General features: G+C 39.4%; 1 protein-coding gene across 1 annotated transcript in view; it reads right to left on the reverse strand.

Annotated features, from left to right (window-relative positions):
• PTPN21 (protein tyrosine phosphatase non-receptor type 21) overlaps window positions 1-20,520 on the reverse strand; it is a 62,944-nt gene that overhangs the window by 19,995 nt on the left and 22,429 nt on the right. The window contains exons 3-10 of the mRNA XM_069465200.1: window positions 20,153-20,322; window positions 14,693-14,790; window positions 12,994-13,061; window positions 12,125-12,195; window positions 9,411-9,498; window positions 8,931-9,019; window positions 6,166-6,253; window positions 5,382-5,461 (exon numbers count right to left, since the gene is read on the reverse strand). Coding sequence (XP_069321301.1) covers window positions 5,382-5,461; window positions 6,166-6,253; window positions 8,931-9,019; window positions 9,411-9,498; window positions 12,125-12,195; window positions 12,994-13,061; window positions 14,693-14,790; window positions 20,153-20,322 — 752 coding nt within the window. The remainder of the gene's footprint in view (window positions 1-5,381; window positions 5,462-6,165; window positions 6,254-8,930; window positions 9,020-9,410; window positions 9,499-12,124; window positions 12,196-12,993; window positions 13,062-14,692; window positions 14,791-20,152; window positions 20,323-20,520) is intronic.

Here is a 20,520-nt window from a genome sequence, read left to right on the forward strand (position 1 = left end):
TATATTTATAGCTAGTGAAGGAGAGTGAGATTTTAATGATCAAAAACGCATTGGCTGGTGGAAATACCCAGCGAGTGTTTGTCTCAGTGACTTGCCTCTTGAGCTTAGTAAGGGTAAGGAAGAAAAAAAGCCCTTCTCCCTCCCTGTACTAGGGTAGGCCAGAGCTGCATGTTCAGGCCGAAGGTCGCTGCTCTAGCTCTGAGATGCCTGTAGCTCCCTGGTGCTGCAGGCAGGGAGAGGAACAGAGCTGACAGAGATCATCTCGGGTAACTGGTGCTGGGCTTCACTCTAGCTCCATGACATGTGGTTTTCTAGGGTAACACTGACCTTCATCCACATGAAAACCCACTCAGGAAAGGAAGCTGCCTCTCTTCAGCCCTACCAGAGGGTCCATGTCCCCACGCCCAGAGATCCCACTGTCTGGCCCTGTGGCTGCTCCTCAGTTCAACCCTGTTACTGCCCTGCTGGTCCACACAGGTCCGTAGGAACCACTGGGTCCTCGCCACACCTCTGGGGGCCCAGAGGACTGGATGGGACAGGGGCTGCTCCCTCTTCTTCTAGGATTCCCACAGTCTCTTCAACCCTGCCGTAGGCTTAGAGGAAGATGGGGCAACTCCTCTCCCTTGCCAGGCAGGGTCTACTCCAGTCAGTCTCCTGGATCATACAAGTCTCCAGAAGCCAGGTGGACACTGGCTCCAATGCTCACCGAGAGCCCTAACCCGCAGGGACACTCATCAACCCTCTCACTGCGCTCGGAGAGCAGCCTGCCGCTGACTGAAATCCAAGTTTACCCTCTGCACAGTCTCCTGAGCCCTCTATCACGTGGCTTTGCAGGGTTTAGGACACTATCCTGCCCTCCCCTACAGACAGAGGAGAGGAAAGGACCCTTTACCAAGCCCCTTTCTCTCCCAGTCTTTTTCTCATGTAAATTAGGGAGGTTGATTACAGCATGATCAGTTCTGAGGCCTCAGGTGGGAGAGAGGAGGTTAGAAGAAGCTTTTTGACATTGACATTATTATCTCATTTATAATTCCTAACCCAACCCTAAAGGAATGTTCAGTAAAGGTCCCATTATCCCCATTTTACAAATTAAACCAAAGAGATTGTTATCTACCTAACATTTTTAAGGCTTGGTGACATAAAAAGATATTCTGTTACCTAAACTGCCTCGTTGGGTGGGTGGGGGCGAGACTATTGGATCATGCCATTGTACAAATACTAAAGTACAGTTAGCTGGGTCAAGGTTAGATGAATCACATAAGGCCATCCCAAATGCTATTAGATTATAGACCAGGACTGGGGGTGAAGGGGACACTCTGGGAGTAAAGTCCTCCTTTCTGTGCAAGTAGAATCCAGTTCCTGGGCCACCAGTCAGTCACCCCAGCCTGAACTAGACATCCAGAACCCAATGCCCAGTGCCAGGCCAGCTGCAGTTTTGTTAGATGCCCATCACACTTGAGTTTATCCATCTGGACCATGAGAACAAGTCTACCAAAACTTCAGAATCATAATACTGAATGGGACTAAGCAGTCTACAGGGAACCTTAAAAGAGATGGCCATAAAAATTATAGTTATTTTCAGTTTTATTGCCCATCAAAATTTGAAAAGCTAATATTAAAAGCTTCATTTACCTTACATGGAAAACAAATGTTCACCATGAAATAGATTGGTTTCCCACAGAATGAATCATCAATAATTACATAAGAATAGTTCATAGAAATCAGCTGCCATAATCTACTGGATATACAGAGATTAAAAACAAATTTTGGAAAATAGTCCTTTAAACATAATTATTCCATTTTTAAAAGAATCAGATGTTCCTTATACAGATGTAATATATGCAACTGATGACATTAATGTGGTTTTATTCACACTTGCTACTAAACAGCAATATCCCAAAAATTAGATTTCTAAGACTAAATCATTCACTGAACAATCATTTATTGCTTTTCGCTCTATATTTTAAAATTATTACTAGGTGGTAATTTGCCCCAAAAAATGCTTTTTTAAAAAAGCACTAACACCAACCATTATGGATGCCATTTGGAAAGGGATTACATTTTACGATTTATTCAAAATGACTGATTCTTCACTATTTTCCAGAAAAGGAATGAACTGACATGATAGCTCAATATTATTAATTCTCTTAAACTTATGTAAGGCTTTCAAATGAAAACACTGTGTTCCAATAGATGACATATCTATTGCTTGAATCTTAGAATTCACTTCTGCATAGAAATAATGTCACACGCGGTTGGGTAACCAGGCCAAGCCTCTGGGAGCCTCAAATGCACTACCCTGGGCTAGCAGCAATACCGAGTCTAACCACCAGGGGGAACACTTTCATATTCACACGCACATGGGCAATGAGCAGACAGGGCTTCCTAAGGCCACAGGGAAAGCAGGGTTCCTCCTTCCTGTCCGTCAGTGCTTACCAAACCCCCAACACCAGACCACCAGTGGGGACTCAGATAAAAACACTGGGGGTGTAGGGGGACACAAAGAGGAGAGGGGATGGGGCCTAAGTGCTAATCACTGGAAGGTTCTCTGTCTGCATGGACAATGCCTATTCTCTTTGCACTGTTAATCCTGCACACCCTGCACAACAGAAAGCATTTCCAGGCCGGGCACGGTGGCTCGTGCCTGTAATCCTAGCACTCTGGGAGGCCAGGGCGGGAGGATTGCTCGAGGTCAGGAGTTCGAGACCAGCCTGAGCAAGAGCAAGACCCCATCTCTACTAAAAATAGAAAGAAATGATCTGGACAGCTAAAAATACATAGAGAAAAAAATTAGCAGGGCATGGTGGCGCATGCCTGTAGGCCCAGCTACTCGGGAGGCTGAGGCAGGAGGATTGCTTAAGCCCAGGAGTTTGAGGTTGCTGTGAGCTAGGCTGACGCTACGGCACTCACTCTAGCCCGGGCAACAGAGCGAGACTCTGTCTCAAAAAAAAAAAAAAAAAAAAAAAAGCAAGCACTTCCACAGCCTTTCTCTTTCTTGGTGCTAAAGGACAAAATGCCCCCCTGCCCCAGTTTACGATCCGTAATAAAAGGCAATCAGGCAAGCATCAAAAAGGCTTTTCTCCTGTGACTCCCACCACTGTCTCACTCGGGCTTCTGTTCACTAAGTCCTGGCCACATGCAGGCCGTGGAGATGAGTGAGAGGAGGCCCTGCCCTCACGGGACTCCGTCGGACAAAAGAGACAGATCCAACCCACATTTACACAGCAGACATAAATACTCCAACACTCTAGCACAGCAGCTGAAAGCACAGGTTCCCACCTTGCTGCTCCCTCTCACTAGTGGCGTGGCAGGGACAAGACATTTCAATTCTCTACACCTCCGTACCTTCATCAATAACAGGACAGTAATAATTGTGCCACACAGGGTTACTGTTACAACTAAAGAAGATAAAAGCTCTCAGTATGATGCTTTACACAGAGCAAGCATTTACTGAATTATTGTCATGAGTTATTATAATCATTATTGTAAAAGAAGTAGGAATAAACCAGACCTTTCAGGGTGGTATAAAGGACTAAGCAAAAGAAATGCTTGCTGATGTCCAGGGTGGCTGCATTTCAAACTAGATCTTGAGGAACGACTAAGAGTCTGCCAAAGGAGGGAAGGAAGGAAAGGCTGGAGAGGCATTAGGACAACAAGGAATGAGGGGTTCTGGGAGCCAGAATCCAGAGTCACAGGGCTGGAGCAGATAAGCCCAGAGGAGACCTAAGGAGTCTGCACTTAATCTTGTAGCCAGGAAGGGCGAGGGGGAGAGGAGCATGCTCTGATTTGGTCCTGACATATAATTTTAAGAACAGGGCTACATCTTTTGCTCATCCACCCAGGAGACTAACTGGAGAGCATCCCCGAGGGTGCACATGTTCACACATCAACGAGGATTCTAGCATGGCTGCAATAGAGTGAACAAGGAGGGTAAAGGAAACAAGTTTAGAACCAGGCGAGGACCATATCATGTACAGCCCGCATACTTTTGTTGTAAGTAAGATGGAATGCCAGTGGAGGGTTTTAAGAAGAGTGATAGGATCTGACTCACGTTAAACCAACATCATTCTGGCTGACATACGGAAAATAAGCTACAGGCAGGGGCGGCACAGAAACAGGGAGAGAGTCAGAAGGCTATTGCAATATTCCAGATGAGCAGTGATGGTGGCTGGCACCAAGCTGTTAGCAGAAAAGGTGGCAAAAATGGTAAGATTTCAGATATGAAGATAGAGCTGGAAGTGCTTGCTGATGAATAGATGTGGTATGAAAGAGAAGCAGGAATTAAGTATGACTTAGGGGTTTGGGGCCTGAGCAACTGGGAAAATGTGGGTGGGCTGCCATGTGTTGACATGGGAAGGAGTAGGGAAGCAGCAGATTTGGGGGCAGGAAGAGAAGGAGGTGATCAGGAGGCCTATTTTAGACATGCCAAACTTGAGAGGACTCTCGGGTACCCAAATGGAGATGCCAAGTAGGCAGCAGCACGCGGGAGTCGAGAGCTCAGGGAGAAAGAGCTGGAAATATAATTTGATGTACTTCTAGCGTATAAGCCTGAGGCAAGGTGAAATCCCCTAGGAGTGCGGCTAGAGAAGAGGTCTCAGGACTAACCCAGGAAAGGAGACTGAGAAGAAATAGCCGAGAGTAAGGAACTCAGGAGGGGGTCAGGAAGGGAGGTGCAATCACAGATTCAGTGCTGTGGAAAGGCCGGGTGAAGGAGCTCCTGACACGACCACTGGATGAAGTACACCTGATGACAGCAAGCAGTGTCACTGGTGTGGTGGCTTAGGGGCAACACGGTGGAAGGAAGGAAAGAAACAAGTACATACAACTTTTTTGACAAAATCTGCTATAGAGGAAAGCAGAGATACAGCGCTGAGGCTAGAGGCGGATATGGAATGAGAGTATTTCACACGTGAAAGATCACAGCGTGCTTGAACGCTGATGGGAATGATCCAGCAGACAGTGGGAAACCAGTGTGGGCTAATAAAAATGTACATTAGGAACGAAGGGCATAAATTCTTCAAATGGCTTGAAAAGTTGAATAATCTTTAATTACTTAAAATGCTGACCAGGGCATTGATTTAAAAAAAATAAAAGATATTATTCTTTTTTCAACTTTCCAGAATTAGAATGGTTCTAGTATAACCAATGGAAAGAAATCTTAGAGGCATATTCGTAGCTATCAGAAGTTGGTTCAAAGCTAAAATAAGAAAAGTAAGAAATGTTATTTTAACATGCAACAAAAGTGAAAGGATTATTATGAAAGTGTTCAAAAAAGATCACTTGGTAAAATTTGCCTTTCTAGTTACAATAAAACTCAAGATTAAAATGTCTGAATTCATTATTTTCTATTTCTGCAATTTCCATGAGCAGGATATACTTACAGGTTACACTGGTTTAGTCTGTAAAACTTGTGTCGTGCAACACAGAGTCTCCATACATATTTTGCTGTTTCCATATCTTCCTAGCAAACAAAACAGGCAGAAAGTAATATGAAAGCACACTTACAACTTGGGACTTTTAACTCAGAGTTTGTCTGAGGACAAGATATGACTTGGTGATCCATTATATCAAGGTCGCTTTCAGCACACTGCAATTTTTTGATTTTCTAACACTGTGCCTATCATATGAATGCCACAAGTAGGATTTAAAGACAATCTGTTCTAACAATGTGATTCTGATATTAAACAGTTTCAAATGACTTAGAAATTTAAAAATTACAAAAATATCAACTTTTATTCTTAACAAATATACTCAAAGACATTTCTAAAAAAACATTTGACTCAGTAACTCAATATTGCCTTTGGTAAGAGAAAAGCTAATAACTGTTAAATAATATTTCTGCAGAGCAATTCATTTATCAATAGAATTAAGATATTAGCGTTTACTTTCTCCCCCAGTTAATCTCTTAAGTTTAATTTAAAGGTCATCATGATCAGATAGTATTTATCCAAAGACTCATTCATTCAACAATATTCACTGAGCAACTCCTTTTTGCTGAGTGCCATTTTACAAAATGTTCTATCAAAAAACTTTATTTTTTATAAAATCATGAAATATTATAATTTTAATGCCATCCCCTCCCAAACACACATGCACACCAAAATGCCAACTTGTTAACTTTTAGGAAAAACATTCTGTGCAGATAGATCACTAATGTTTACTCACAGTTTGAAACTGGATGGTCTCCTCTTTATTTGCTAGTTCTAATGCAAAAAAGGACTTGTTGTGGGACATATTAGCAATATCATGCCACCTAAAGAAAAGCAAACAGAGAATGGCAATGTGAGTACTCACATGTATACTAGGAGACAGAACACATGGTTTCTCCTTAAGACTGATGCCTAGGCCGGGTGCGGTAGCTCACGCCCGTAATCCTAGCACTCTGGGAGGCCGAAGTGGGTGCTCAGGAGTTCGAGACCAGCCTGAGCAAGAGCAAGACCCCGTCTCTACTAAAAATAGAAAGAAATTATCTGGACAACTAAAAATATGTAGAAAAAATTAGCCAGGCATGGTGGTGCATGCCTGTAGTCCCAGCTACTCAGGAGGCTGAGGCAGAAGGATAGCTTGAGCCCAGGAGTTTGAGGTTACTGTGAGTTAGGCTGATGCCACGGCACTCTAATCCAGGCAACAGAGTGAGACTCTGTCTCAAAAAAAAAAAAAAAAAAAAAAGATTGATGCCTAAGTTAATATTTGTTAATCATTTTTTTAAAGAAAACTGGTTTTAATCAATCAGCTAGCATGTATCTTCTAATTGAAGTGACAGCCAACTAGTTGCAAAAAGTAAATGCATGTATATTAAATGAGGAAAAAGGGTATGTAAAAGATGTAAAATGCATTCTCCTCAATTGCTAGATTCACTTGATGATCAAAGAGCCCTATCTTAGCTGGTTGCCAATGCCTCATCTATTCATTCAGCAAAATGAGGGGTACCCACTCTAACAATTCCAGAACTTGCATTAGGTCCTAGGGACAAGATCAGTAAAGCACAGTGCTTCCCTCAAAGGGGCCAGTTTGGAGGGTGGGGGTACAAGAGAGAACAGCAAATAAGTAATGTTACGTTACTTAAGAAAAGTAAGGCACAAAAGTGGGGAGGAATATTCTGAAAGAAGACAACACTCAAATGCTAGGAACTCAAGGAGTAAACTATTTTGGGGGTGTTCACTAGAATTCAAAATCCTATCTTATATTAATACTAATTTTATATTTAGTTTTTAATATATTAATATTCAATTTTATTACATAACTATAATTTTATAAAAAGAAAAATGGAAGAAAAATTTTACCCCTCTGCATCTATTACATTAAATTTAAAAGTCATTAAAATAAAATTACGTTAGTAGTGATTCAATATTTGTTAAACCTGTAAGATCGTTTGCATCATATTAAATAAGGCAATTTGTAACATTCCTGTCCAGTGAAGAAGGACGCCAGGAAGATGTCCCAAGTTTCCTTGTGACCCTTTGGGCACCATCGTAGTTGTGCCCTTCAGGTGCAGCCCAGAACCATTTTCCTCTCCCTGCCCCGCAATTGGACATGTTGGGAAGACTTAATATGAGTGGCTTGGGGACAAGAGAGCAATCGCCAAAGCGGAGCCACCCAGCTCAGGGCAGTGCGGTCGAGGAGTGGGGTTCTGCTGCCCAAATCGTGTATACTGGGGTCATAATCACCGTGGAGAACTCAGGACCCAAAAGGCAGTAAAGCAAAGGATGTGAAGGAGGAGATGTAAACTTAGAGAAAAGGCTCTTAACAGGAAAAAACTAGTTCTCAACAAGCAATGGTAGTGGGGATGGTTTAGGAAGCTTGAGTTGGGGCAGGGGGTGGTGGCGGGGGGCATGGCACATAAAGTAGAGAATAGAAGGAATAAAAGAAGCTGTTTAATACAGTGGTTAAAAGCCCAGGCTTAAAGTGGAGAATCTAAGTCCTTGTCCTGGTTATGCTAGTTAATAATTGGGTGACCTTGGACAAATCACTTAACTTTTATAATCCTCAATTATCCCATGTGCAAAGTGGTGGTAATACCTGCCGCTGGGAGTTGTTGTGAAGATTACGTGAAAAAATACACAGAAAGCATTCAGCATAGTATCTGGCTCATGGTAAACACTCAACAAATGGTAGGTATGAAAGAATCAAAAAACAGAAATGACAGAACAACATGTTTTACTACTTTACAAAAAAACAATGTAAACTTGTAATCTTTCATCAAGAGAAGAGAGAAGTGGGTAGATAGACTCTCAGAGTAAAACTCCAAATATTTCTATGAAATGACACTGTGGATTTTCTAGTTTATAGCTTTTAAAGAATTAAAAGGCAGAGATTGAATGACAATTTACTATCTTTAAGATATAAATTGGAACACAGAATACAAAAATAGAAATTTAAATCACCTCTAATTTTATTGTTGAGAGTCAGCCACTATTAGCACATCACTACACAACCTTTCTGTTTTTCTTACCACACACATTCTAAGATTTCCACAAATGAGTAGTATCACTTTTTAATATCAGGGGGAAAAAAATCAACATTACAAAAAATAGGTGAAATTTGCTTAGATATTAGTATTTTAGGAATTTTGGTACATAACTAGAATCAGAAGAAAGGTTTAGATTTTTCATAAGAAATAGCTCTTGAAACCAGAGCTCAAATGAAAACTTTACATCAAAACAAAGAATGGCCTCCTAATGGCAAGAAAATGGTCACATATTTTTAAACATTTTATGAATAGGCCATCATCATAAGCACTATTTTTTACACATTTGGCTTTGAAGAAAGTGGCTTATGAAAAAGAACTGCTGCACCTAGGAAGGGAATATTTCCTTTTTTTATTGAGACCTTGGGGTAGACTTGTGAGCAATTTAACTACTGTTAAGTACTAAAAACTATGTGGCCAACAGGAGCCACAGAAAGGACAGAGTAAGAGGTAAGAAAAATACCTAAATACCACAGGCGGCCTTCCGTTCTTGTGTTTCACAAAGATGCCTTCAAGACATGCTCCAATGGATATGTCGCTTCCCTGGCTATCCTAAAAGGAGAAAGCAGAAAAAGAAACACTTAGGAACAAATGCATAAGAACTACAACTACATCTAGTTCCTTAAACTTGTTTCCCAGATATAAAATGCTCAGAAGACCTACAGAGTAACTATTCAGAAGGAAAACAGTCTGAATGATATAAATGGATTATCTTGTAAATATGTATGGACACTGAAAGAGTTTAGACCTCTTCAAGAACTCTATTTCGAGACCATTTAAAAGAAGGAACTGCAAAAATGAGAACGTGTTTTACTATAAATTTTGGTTACAAAGACCTCAGGCCTTTAGGTTTCCAGACTTTTGCGCATCCTTGGGCTTCCCCGCTGTTCTCTCAAATTGCTGAGCCCACTTTTAGAGAGCCCCAGCCGTCGGCCACGCTTACCTTGGCAGGGTAGCTCTCCTCTCCGTAGCCATCCATTCTCTCTATCTCCTGCATGTACAGCATTTCAGCATCAGGCGCTGCGAGTCCTCTGCAACCCAACAGATGTTAGTGAGATCGTTCACAAAACTAAAAATGTTTTAAAATAAAGCTTTTCTTAAAAACTACGTATCAAGTTGGCATAAGACATTATAAACATTTCAAGTTTCAAAGCATCTGTAATCAGTTATATTAATCCATCAACATTCACTGAAAACCGACTACATGCAAAGCACTGCGCTAGACGCTGACGTTGAGTTATAAAAGATCCTGCCTTTTGTACTTTAGGCAGGTGAGGGGGAGAGAGGAGGCTAAAACTACCCCCTAAAAAAATCTTCAGGTGAAAGGTAAGATTTTTTCTAAATCACCAAGTAATTCCTAGCTATCCAAAGTACCAAGCATTACTGAGACTCATGTGCTAAGTGCCAAATGCAGGCAGGAATTAAGGGCATGAGGCAGCTAGATGGAAATCCCAGTCAGGTAAACGGGCCACTGCCAGGATGGGTAGGAAGGCAGTGTGGGTGGAAAGGAGTGCCCAACTGAGTGAAGATGTGGCTCTCCAGCCTCATCTGCTACTGCTTCCCAGGCCCCCAAGGCATCCCACACCGTAGCCATCCCAAACTCTGCATCTGTGTGAATACACCATGTTCCCTCACACCTCAGGGCCTTTGCACATGCTAATCCCTCTTCCAGTTAGACCTGTCACCCACCAGTGGACTTGGCCAGTCCCTAACATCACTCAAGTGAGCCTATGCATCACTTCCTCTTCACCACCTTCTGGATTTGCCAAGGCCCCTGCTCTGTGCAGTCCCAACACATTGTGCCCATACCTCTCCCCCTACACTCATAATCTTATTTTATGTATTATTACAGTGAGCTGTCCTACAAAGCCCTTAGATTGCAAGGCTAGGAATGAACTCTTGGAAGGCAGGGAATTATTCTATTTATCTTTGTGCCACAGCATCCAGAACTCTGCCGCATACAGAGGCAGAGTACCAGACTACCTTTTAAGGAAATGCACGAATGAATGAATGAAAGTTACAAAAAACAGGGCAATGTGTGCCTGAAGGATCAGTTAGGCCAGAGGAAAAAAAGGTTCATTTGGACACAGAAGGTAAAGCTGGGAAGGCGGGATTTAACCAATTCGAGGGAGGCCTTTGATCCCAGCGTAGGGGACTCAGGCTACTGGAGAGCATGAAAACACCCAGGAGCATTCGGCAAGGAGAGGGCAAAAGAGAAGAGGAAAGTGATATTCTAGGGAGACTAACCTTGTGTGAGCGATTATGTGGATTTGAGTGGAGACAGACTAGAGGCAAAATGCTATTTTATTTGAAAGGGGATAAATAATGGGTTATAATCAGACAGACCTGCTTTCAAATCCCTCCTCTACCACATATAGGGACACTAAAGTCTTCTTTAGCTTGGTTTCCCCATCTATCAGTTGGGGATAACAGTGTTCATCTTAAAGAGTAATTACAAGAATTTAATGATATATAAAGTAGACACTCCTCAACAACAGTCCAACTTATGAATTTTCAAATTTACAAAAGTGTGAAAGCGACACACATTCAGTAGAAAACATACTTCAAGTACCTTTACAACCCACACCACTCTGTTTTTCGTTTTTAGCATCCAATAAATTACATGAGATATTGGACGCTTTATTATAACATAGGCTTTGTATTAGATGACTTTGCCCAACTATAGGCTAATTTAATTAAAGGTTCTGAGCATGTTTAAGATAGGCTAAGGTAAGTTATGATATTCAGTATGTTTGGTAGATGTATTAAATGCATTTTCAACTGACAATATTTCATCTTATAATGGTTTCATCAGGACATAACCCCATCATAAGTTGAGGAGCATCCGTACCTGGAACTGTGTGGTAGTTGGTTTACAATAAGACCCAGCATTCTCAAGGAAAGGATTTTTCTTTTAGGCCAGGGGTCCCCAACCCATGGTGAGTTGTATAATTATTTCATTATATATTACAATGTAATAATAGAAACAAGGCGTACAATAAATGTAATGCATTTGAATCATCCCAAAACCATCCCCCCTGCCCCCAATCCCTGGTCCATGGAAAACTTGTCTTCCTTGAAAATGGTCCCTGGTGCCAAAAAGGTTGGGGACCGCTGTAAATATAGGCAACACAGAGATTCATCATTGAAAAAAGTCCACGTCTACCAGCACACAAAGGTATGAGGAAGCACAGGTCAGGGCAATTGGCACCAGAGCTCTTAGCACAGCTGCCCAGATGACAGAAACTCACCGTGCGAAAGCACACAAGAGGAAAGAACTGTACTCACTGATATGTAAAAGAAAAATCTCCCTAATCTTACATTACCCTGTGCAGGATTAGGTTCCCACAAAAACCTTTAACACATAGGGTAAAGAATTGGCACCCTTCAATGACTGGCTGCTTTCAACTTGCTCAGTTTCCTCATTGGTAAAACACGGATAATAAATGAGTTAATACAGCTAAGTGCTTACCTACAACAGCACTTGGCACACAGCGAGTGCTATGTAAATATTGGCTACTTGTAATAGCAGCAGCAGTAAAGTTCCAAATTTAATTGTGCAATTAAATATTAATCGTGTAAATTAAATATTTAATTGAATATTTCAAACTCAGGCATTAGTTTACAGTATTCCCATGTCTTATTTCTTAGTGTTACCTGTATTTCTGATGTAGTAAGGCCACTTTTTGGGTTGCTTCTTCCAATACTTTTTCATCTTGTAACCACCCCTGAAGAAAACACACAGAAATATAGAATAATTCACCCAAATTTCTTAGGAGGTATCATTGCTACTGTTTCTGACTCTTGTCACTATCAGGCAAAATTATGACTATCACTAACATGTGGGAGCTTTGCTTACATATGCAATCTTGATCTAAGGAATTAAGTGGCTTCCACTCAAGAGCCAAAAACTTTGCCTTCTCAGTTTATTCCAGAGAAAGTTTCAGCCGCGTTATTTCAGGCTGGTGACAACAGGCAGCCAGTTCTGAGCCCAGCAAAATAACAATATCAGGTACATTCTCTGGCAGGTTGTGCAGACACTGAGAAAAAGAGCACATCACCTCCCTTAGTTGTTCCAACACAGTTTTTGTGTCACTTCCGTCAGTGACTTAAACGTGGAAGGTGGTGTCTTTTTGTCATCTACTTTTTAAATTGCTGATGAGAAGTCAAATTCATTTCAATGTAACTTCGTGAGGTTTCAAGCCTTCAGTTAAAAAGCAAGACCTCTGCATGGTTCCTCAGAAGCTGAAAATGATCCCTCTCTTCGACTCACATCCAAATACAAAACCAATTTCTCTGGGCACATCACAGTGGCTACAGACCCTTCAGTGTCTATGGGTTGACAAGGACCAAGAAGACTACAACAGGGAAAGCATTCACATTTGAGACATTTACAAAAGAGAACTGGGTTTTTTTAAATGACATTCCTGACTAATAAGCCTATCATATGGATTTCATTTCAAGGATTATTAAGGGTTTGGGAATGAATAGTTTATAAAAAGGCTCAATGTTAAAAGAGGTCTTACCACAGGAAACAAAGCAAATTTCTGAAGAAAGTCCTGGGATTCATACTGATCAAAGTCACCGAAATCAGCTATACAAAATGACAAATATTCACATGTTAATTATATTTAATTTGTATTGCAAAACATGTACAAAAAATTCAATATATAGATGGTGCGCTAATAAGTCAAACTTGTCTTACTGCTATAAAAAGTGTATTTTAAAGTATCTTTTAAAAAATATTAATTAGGTAGATTCATGTGTCTTGACTTAGAAAAAAGCCTACGAATTAAGTAAAAAACAAGTTATAAACTATATGTAAATATCATATGCTTTCATTTTTATAGTTTAAAAACAAACAAAACCTAGTCTATAATCATGTATGCTTGCTATGTACAGAAAAATGTCAGGAAGAAACCAAACTGTTGACAGTAGTGATTACCTCTGGGGAATGGAATTAGATCATTTGAATATGTTACAGCAAGATGTATTTGTTTTGAAATTTTTAATTGTTAAAAAAATTGATAGGTCGGCAAAATGCTTATGATAAAGTAACTCTTAAAACCAAATACTTAAGAAAATTCAAAGTACCTTGAAAAGGATTGTGGCTTCAATGTATACCAGGCATTTGTTTGTCTAGAAATAACATACATGTCTCCATGCCTGCTAATATTGGAAGGAATTTTATTAATGATTCTTCTAATTAAATTTCAATTCCTAAGGTTAAATGCCAGTTATTTGAAATAATGCCTCATCAGAAATTTTCCCAAAGTATATACATACATGTAAATATATGTAGATTAAGCATATAAAAAACGAAAAAAACAAATTCAAAAATGTTTGTGAGGTACAAAATTTTCATTTGTTATGAATGACAATTCTCTATAATCCAGGACAACTAAAAAACCAAATGAAGTGTACTGAAAGTATAAGTGAATAAACCCTCATCAACCTCATTGATTGGCAGATCTTCCTTCCTAAAATATCAGCTATTAACAGATCAAGTCTCTGAACTAGATGAATACATAGCATATTAAATGCTTTAAATATACATACACACACAGTCATGGATCACTTAATGGGGATACATACTGAGAATTGTGTTGGGTGATTTCGTCATTGTATGATCATAGACTGTACTTACACAAACCAAGATGATATAGTCTATTACACACTTAGACTATATAAATTTTTGCTCCTAGGCTACAAACCTATAAAACATGTTACTATACTGAACACTATAGGCAACTGTAACACAATGGTAAGTATTTGTATATCTAAACATAAAAAAGGTACAGTAAAATACATGCTGTGCTTATGCTGTGCTTATTGCTGGTTATAAAATAAATTTTAAGAAGGAAAAACTATGGTATTATAATTTTGCAGGATCACCACAGCATGTGCAGTTTGACCAGGATGTCACCAGGTGGCATGTGACTGGGTGTGTATACATACATATATACATATTTCTCTTTATTGGACTGTTTGCTCTATGGAAATATAACATGGTTAACCTTCTAGAAGTCTCGTTTCATTGAGGTAATCCAAAATCATTTTTTCCCAAAAGGAAGCCCCTTAGATAACCATAATGTATCGTTAATATAAAAACACTACTAAAGATGTATATAGAAAGTCAGTTACTTTAAGAATCCCTTACTGTCTTTGTTATAAACCACACTTTAATCTGATAGAACTATTACATTATGGATTGCCCTTATTTACCTTGAACAGCTAAGCCTGCTAGCTGAATTGCTTGTTCTAATGTACAAGGAATGTTTCCTTCCAAGATATCTTTCTTCAGCTGCAGATAATACTGATACCTATACAAAAAAGTCAATTTTATAAAGTCAATGTCAATATTATCTCCAATTCAGACACAATGCATTTTACCATGACTTGGTAGAGAAGCATAAACCAGTCAAATAAAGTCTTAACCCCAGATGGTTTGGAAGAATGACAACAATGTCCTTGACCATATCTATACCTCTCCCACCTCCAAACACATTAATCAATTTAGTGAGTCACTTATCCCTAACTATAGTTATTTCAAAACCAGAACCATCCATAAGATAGCCAATCTTCTGTCTCATGCTCTGTATCAACTTATCAACTTTTCAATATAAAATGTTTTACACAAAAACTATGCTATATAACTACATAATAAATTAGGTCATCCCATTTTGCACGATAGGCATTCCAAATAATATGTGAAAAGGTAGCCTTTTTCTTCACCTGTTTTTCTTAGACTAGTAATAGAAGGCATACATGGGCGCTGGCACTTTTAAAGTATTATTTTGGAAAATTTGAACCAGATGTACAGAGAATAAGTACCGTGACCCGATATCCTCATTATAGTGCCTTAATCAACTTTATGCCTACCATGTTTCATCCTTCCCTCTCACCAGCCCAAGTGTTTTACAGCAAATCCCAGATACCATATCTTATCACCTATAAATAAATACTTCAGTATGTATTATCCCTAAAAGGTAAGCTTTATTTTTATTTAAGACATAACTACATTTTAACATACCCAACATAATGAACAATATCTTCATACTATTCAATACCCAGTTCATGTACAATTTTCATGATTGTCTCAAAAATGCATTTTTACAGTTTTTTCTAAAAAGATTAGGATCCAAGGGTCCAAAAAAAGTCTACAGGGTACATTTGATGGATATTTGTAAATCTCTCTTGCTATAAAAGTTTCCTCCTCTTTAGTTTCATGTTACTTATCTTTTGACAAAATGAAGCCATTTGTCAGGTAGCATTTCCCACTTTCTGGATTTGTATGATTAAATTCTCATAGGGTCATCTGACATGCTCATGTATTCTCCGATTTTTCCTGTGAACTAATCATTAGATCTAGAACAGTGTTGTCTATTAGAACTCTCTGCAATGATAGAAATGATCTATATCTGTGCTGTCCAACATGATAGTTACATGTGGCTACTAAGTACTTTCAATATGGCTAATGCAACTGAGAAAATAAATTTTTAGCTGTATTAATTTTCATTAATTTAAATTTAACTATAAACAGTTACATGTAACTAATGACTACAATATTGAACAGTCTGGACTTTGAGACTTGCTTAGATACAAGTTTAATGTCTTCAAGAATAATGAATGTATCAGTGGTGCTAGCTATATCCTGATGTATCGCATCAGAAGTAACAATATTTGGTTGTCCCACTTACAGTGATGCTGACGTTGCCCACTGAGTTCCGATGATGTCAGCCTGTTCCTTTTACCCAAATGTTTGAGTAGTTATGATTGTTATCTAGACACATTATTCCATTAGGAATTTAAAATGGTGACTTTCTACTCTACAATTTCTCCTGCATTTATTTGGTGTGATTCTTCTATAAAGAACTTTTCCTCAACAAATATTTGATTATCCCTTTAAACAGTTATAATGAAAAGATAGGATAAATTTATTGCCATTCACAATAACAAATTGGTACTCCAGCAAAGTTCGAAGATGACCAATGAGGTTGTTTTTTTAAGTATGAGGAATTCATGAATTTTAAAAAGTATACTCCATGTGTTTTATTCTATGCAGTCATTATTCTTTATGATGCTCAAACTTTCTTCTCTTTTGCAAGTAAAAACTCCAGACACCAGAGTGTTTGCTCTCTCTGCCATGTGAGGACCCAGCAAGAAGGTTTCCAAGCCAGAAAGAGCCTCACCAGAACCCAATGAATGCTCAGACCTCCAAACTGTGAGAAAATATATCAGTTGGTTAAACCTCCCAGTCTATGATATTTTATTAAAGCAGCCCAAGCTAAGACCTATTCAGCAAAAGTCATTTTTGCTGGTCATTTTGCCTCATATTTCCTTTCCTTGAAGATGTTAAAGGTTACTCTTTTGTCTGTTAGCATGAACTGTTCCTGAAAGTCTGATACCAACCTTATTTTCTTAATTTCATAAGTAACTTACCGTTTTTGTCTAGATGCCCAATTTCCAGTGATTTTGCAGAACATGTTTTGGTATTGATTGCTCTGGGTTTACCATCCCAGATACACAGTATGCCTTTTCAATATAGAGCATTAAGTCATCTTTTTTTAAGAAAGTTTTCAGAATGTTGTATACTTAGAATGTAGAATTTGTTAAATAGTTTTTAGAATGTGTTCGTTGCCAATGTTTTGGCTTTCTCCATTAGGAAATCCTATTACACATATTTTTGATTTTTGATCTTGTCTTCTGTATTTATGCTATACTTTTATAATTTCTATCACTTTAGAATTTATCTTTAATTCTTTTCTCAGCTCTTTATTTTCATGTTCACTCATAGCATAGCCAAATTATTCCAAAGCTTTTCTAATTCAGATTTAAATGGTTCTTTCATATCATGTTATTTTCTTAATTTGCTTTAGTTCATCTTATAATATTGGCTGGCAGGTTTCTGCTGCTTGGTGGCCACATTTTTCTGACAAGTCTTCACTTTCTGAAGATACGTTATTCAGATTGTTATTTTCTTAAAATGTCTTTGAATGGTTTTATAACAGCATTCTTTAGGTATAATTGAGATACAATAAACTGCTCTAATTTAAAGTATATAATTTTGACACATGAATACATCCATGAAACCATCACCACAAGATAAGGAACATACCCATGACATGTAAGTTTCCTTGTATCCTCATATCCTCTCCTATTCCTTCCCCCTTCCTAGGAAACCACTGATCTGCTTTGGGACTCTAGGGACCTGACAGCTAGACATCTCTAGATCCCCTGGACTGTGAGGTAACCTAATGAATTGAAGATGGGGATGATGGAACAGAAAGAGAAAGAACAAGGGTCCCTGAAGACTTTGTGGAGCTGTTACACAAGTTCTGCATGGCTGACCTCTGGACTTCTCTTACGTAACTCAATGATACTTAAGAGTTTTATTGTTATATATAGCCACACTTAATCCTTACTGATACAACCTCTCTGTCAGGTTCTTCTACACCTAATCAATGAGCAATCCTGTGATGGAATCTAGTAAGGCCATTCTCTCTCAACCTGGCTAACACCTCTGTTTGGGTCTACATTCTAGACTAATGCCTAGATTATGGCATGGACATTCCTAACCGGTCTCCAGCCTATAGTCTTGCCACCTCAAAGAGCTTCCCATGATAGGTGTTCTTCACAAAATGCAAATTTGATCATTCCATTCCACTAAAATTCAAAAATGTCTTCCTCACTGTCCTATGACTTTATTACTAATGCCTATGTTTTAAACTTCCTCTCCCCTCTCTAGGTAATATCTGAAACACCCTGAAAACACACAGTAATCTTCTTTATTACCCCTGCTTTGCACAAGATATTCTTTCTAGAAAATTCCTTCTAAAATCAATAAAAAAAAATCAGCTTCTTGTAGGCCAGACATGATGGCTCATGCCTGTAATCCTAGCACTCTGGGAAGCCGAGGCAGGAGGACTGCTTGAGCTCAGGAGTTTGAGACCAGCCTGAGCAAGAGCAAGACCCTATCTCTACTAAAAGTAGAAAAATTATCCAGGCTTGATGGTGCGCACCTGTAGTCCCAGCTACTCAGGAGGCTGAGGCAGGAGGATCGCTCGAGCCCAGGAGTTTGAGGTTGCTGTGAGCTGGGCTGACGCCACAGCACTCTAGCCCAGGGCAACAGAGCGAGACTCTATCAAAAAAAAAAAAAAAAAAAAAATCAGCTTCTTTACCTTCCCTGTTCAAGTTACCCTTGTACCACCCCTAGGAATCCAGAGCTTTATTAATAATAAAAGCATTTATTATCATAGGATACTATAATTATTTATTTATATGAACTGCCAGTTCCATCAGACTATGAGTAACTCCTCCTGGGTAAGATTAAATTCACCTGTGTATTCACCTGTGTATTCACATCCCACTGTGGCCAACATAGTTCTTAGATCATATCAAGTCTTCACTAAACATTTAAATGAGCTGAGGTGATGAGTGCAGGGTTTTTCCTTCTGGCTTCCACTACTCTCTTCCATGTTTATACTTCAGACTTACTTCAGTCAGTGTGTGCTTATCCCTACCACCTGATCCTTGCTGCTTTGGTTTTCCAACCTCTTCTAATAAGTAACCAGCAGGCTCAAACAGCATTCCACAAACATGGGGCAGGACCAGGTTCTTACTATCTGCAGGGCATTATGTTAGATAGCATGAGAAAAGTAAAGCTAAAGAAAACATGGATTTAAAATCTAGGGAAAAGATAAGAGATGTACACAACCATAACGAGAGGCTATGACAAAGGCCATCTTAACACAAGTGCAAGCAAATTCTGGGACGGTTTGGACAAGGTAAACCTTATTCCAGCCTGGAAGTCACAGATGCCTCGTGGAGAAGGTACCTTCTGAAGTACAACTCAGAAGATGAACAGGATCCCAGTACATAAACACAAGGGAAAGATCTAGGACACAAAGACAAAAAGGCATGCGGCACATCCAGGGCCCTGGAAGTAGTACAGCTTGGCTCAACAGTAACGTTAAATAGTGTTAAAAAGATAAGGTAATGACAGATTTCAGATTTCGGAGAACTTTGAAAGGCAGGCTTAAGAATTCAAATTTTATTGCACTGTTTATTGTTTTGTCTTGGGGGAGCGGAGTAGGGGAGAGGACATTTAGTTCTTCTATCTGGCACCTTAGTATCATCTTCCCTTTCTGCTTTTTGTCCCTGTTAAGGGCACTTACTAGCCAAAATTTTCTGATCTTAAACACTTCCCTTTCTCTCCTTCTTGAATGCCTTCCCTCCCCTACAAATTTCCTTTCCCACCTGTCCACAGATTATAGCTACTGGAGTCAAAGAAATCTAAGAACCTTTAGGCACATTTCCTTGAGGAATGACCAGATTTTATGACTTTAATTTTTAGTCTCCTCTCTCATTTCCTTGTTACAAAGGATCAGAAACAAAACAATAAAATACTGCAGGTGACATCACTACAAGAAGAGTTCACAGCCAGGGTAAAAACGTTTTTTTCCCTTTTAATGATTCCTTTGTGCCTAACGAACCCATAACTCATCCGACATGCAGTGAAACACTCTGCCGTGCCACATACCAGAACCTTCTTGTAATAAGGCAGTAAAACTGTGGGGCGGGAGGGCAAGGTTTCAGACTTCCACCTCTTGACTTTGACCTTAGTTTCACTTTTTTAATCTCACTAGATTACTTGCTAAAAACAAATAGCACTTAATTTCTCACCTGGTGATCTCCTGCTGCAGCTGTGACACTGAAGGCACATAAAACACCACGCCAAAATAGACGGTAGGTTCCAGTGCGTATTTGTCCAGCTGCTTCTTCAGAGGTTTTTCCAAATCTACCCACCGGCGCTGATTTTGCTTATTGTGGTACCAGAGGCTGAAGTAAGTGACCTGGAAAGAGAGAAGGTCACTAAAGATGACAACAATGTACAAAAGGATTTCAATGACTTCCATTGCATTAATCCATGACCTGGCACCCAGTGACAGCGCTCTTCTATTGCCTCTCTTCTCAGAAAGGAACAACAGCAAGAGCTGAAAGGAAAAAAGGAGGCAAGATCTATCTTTATCTAGATACTCACATACAGGAAA

Source organism: Eulemur rufifrons, chromosome 2, assembly GCF_041146395.1.
Source record: "Eulemur rufifrons isolate Redbay chromosome 2, OSU_ERuf_1, whole genome shotgun sequence".
In the NCBI taxonomy this organism is placed as follows: Eukaryota; Metazoa; Chordata; class Mammalia; order Primates; family Lemuridae; genus Eulemur; species Eulemur rufifrons.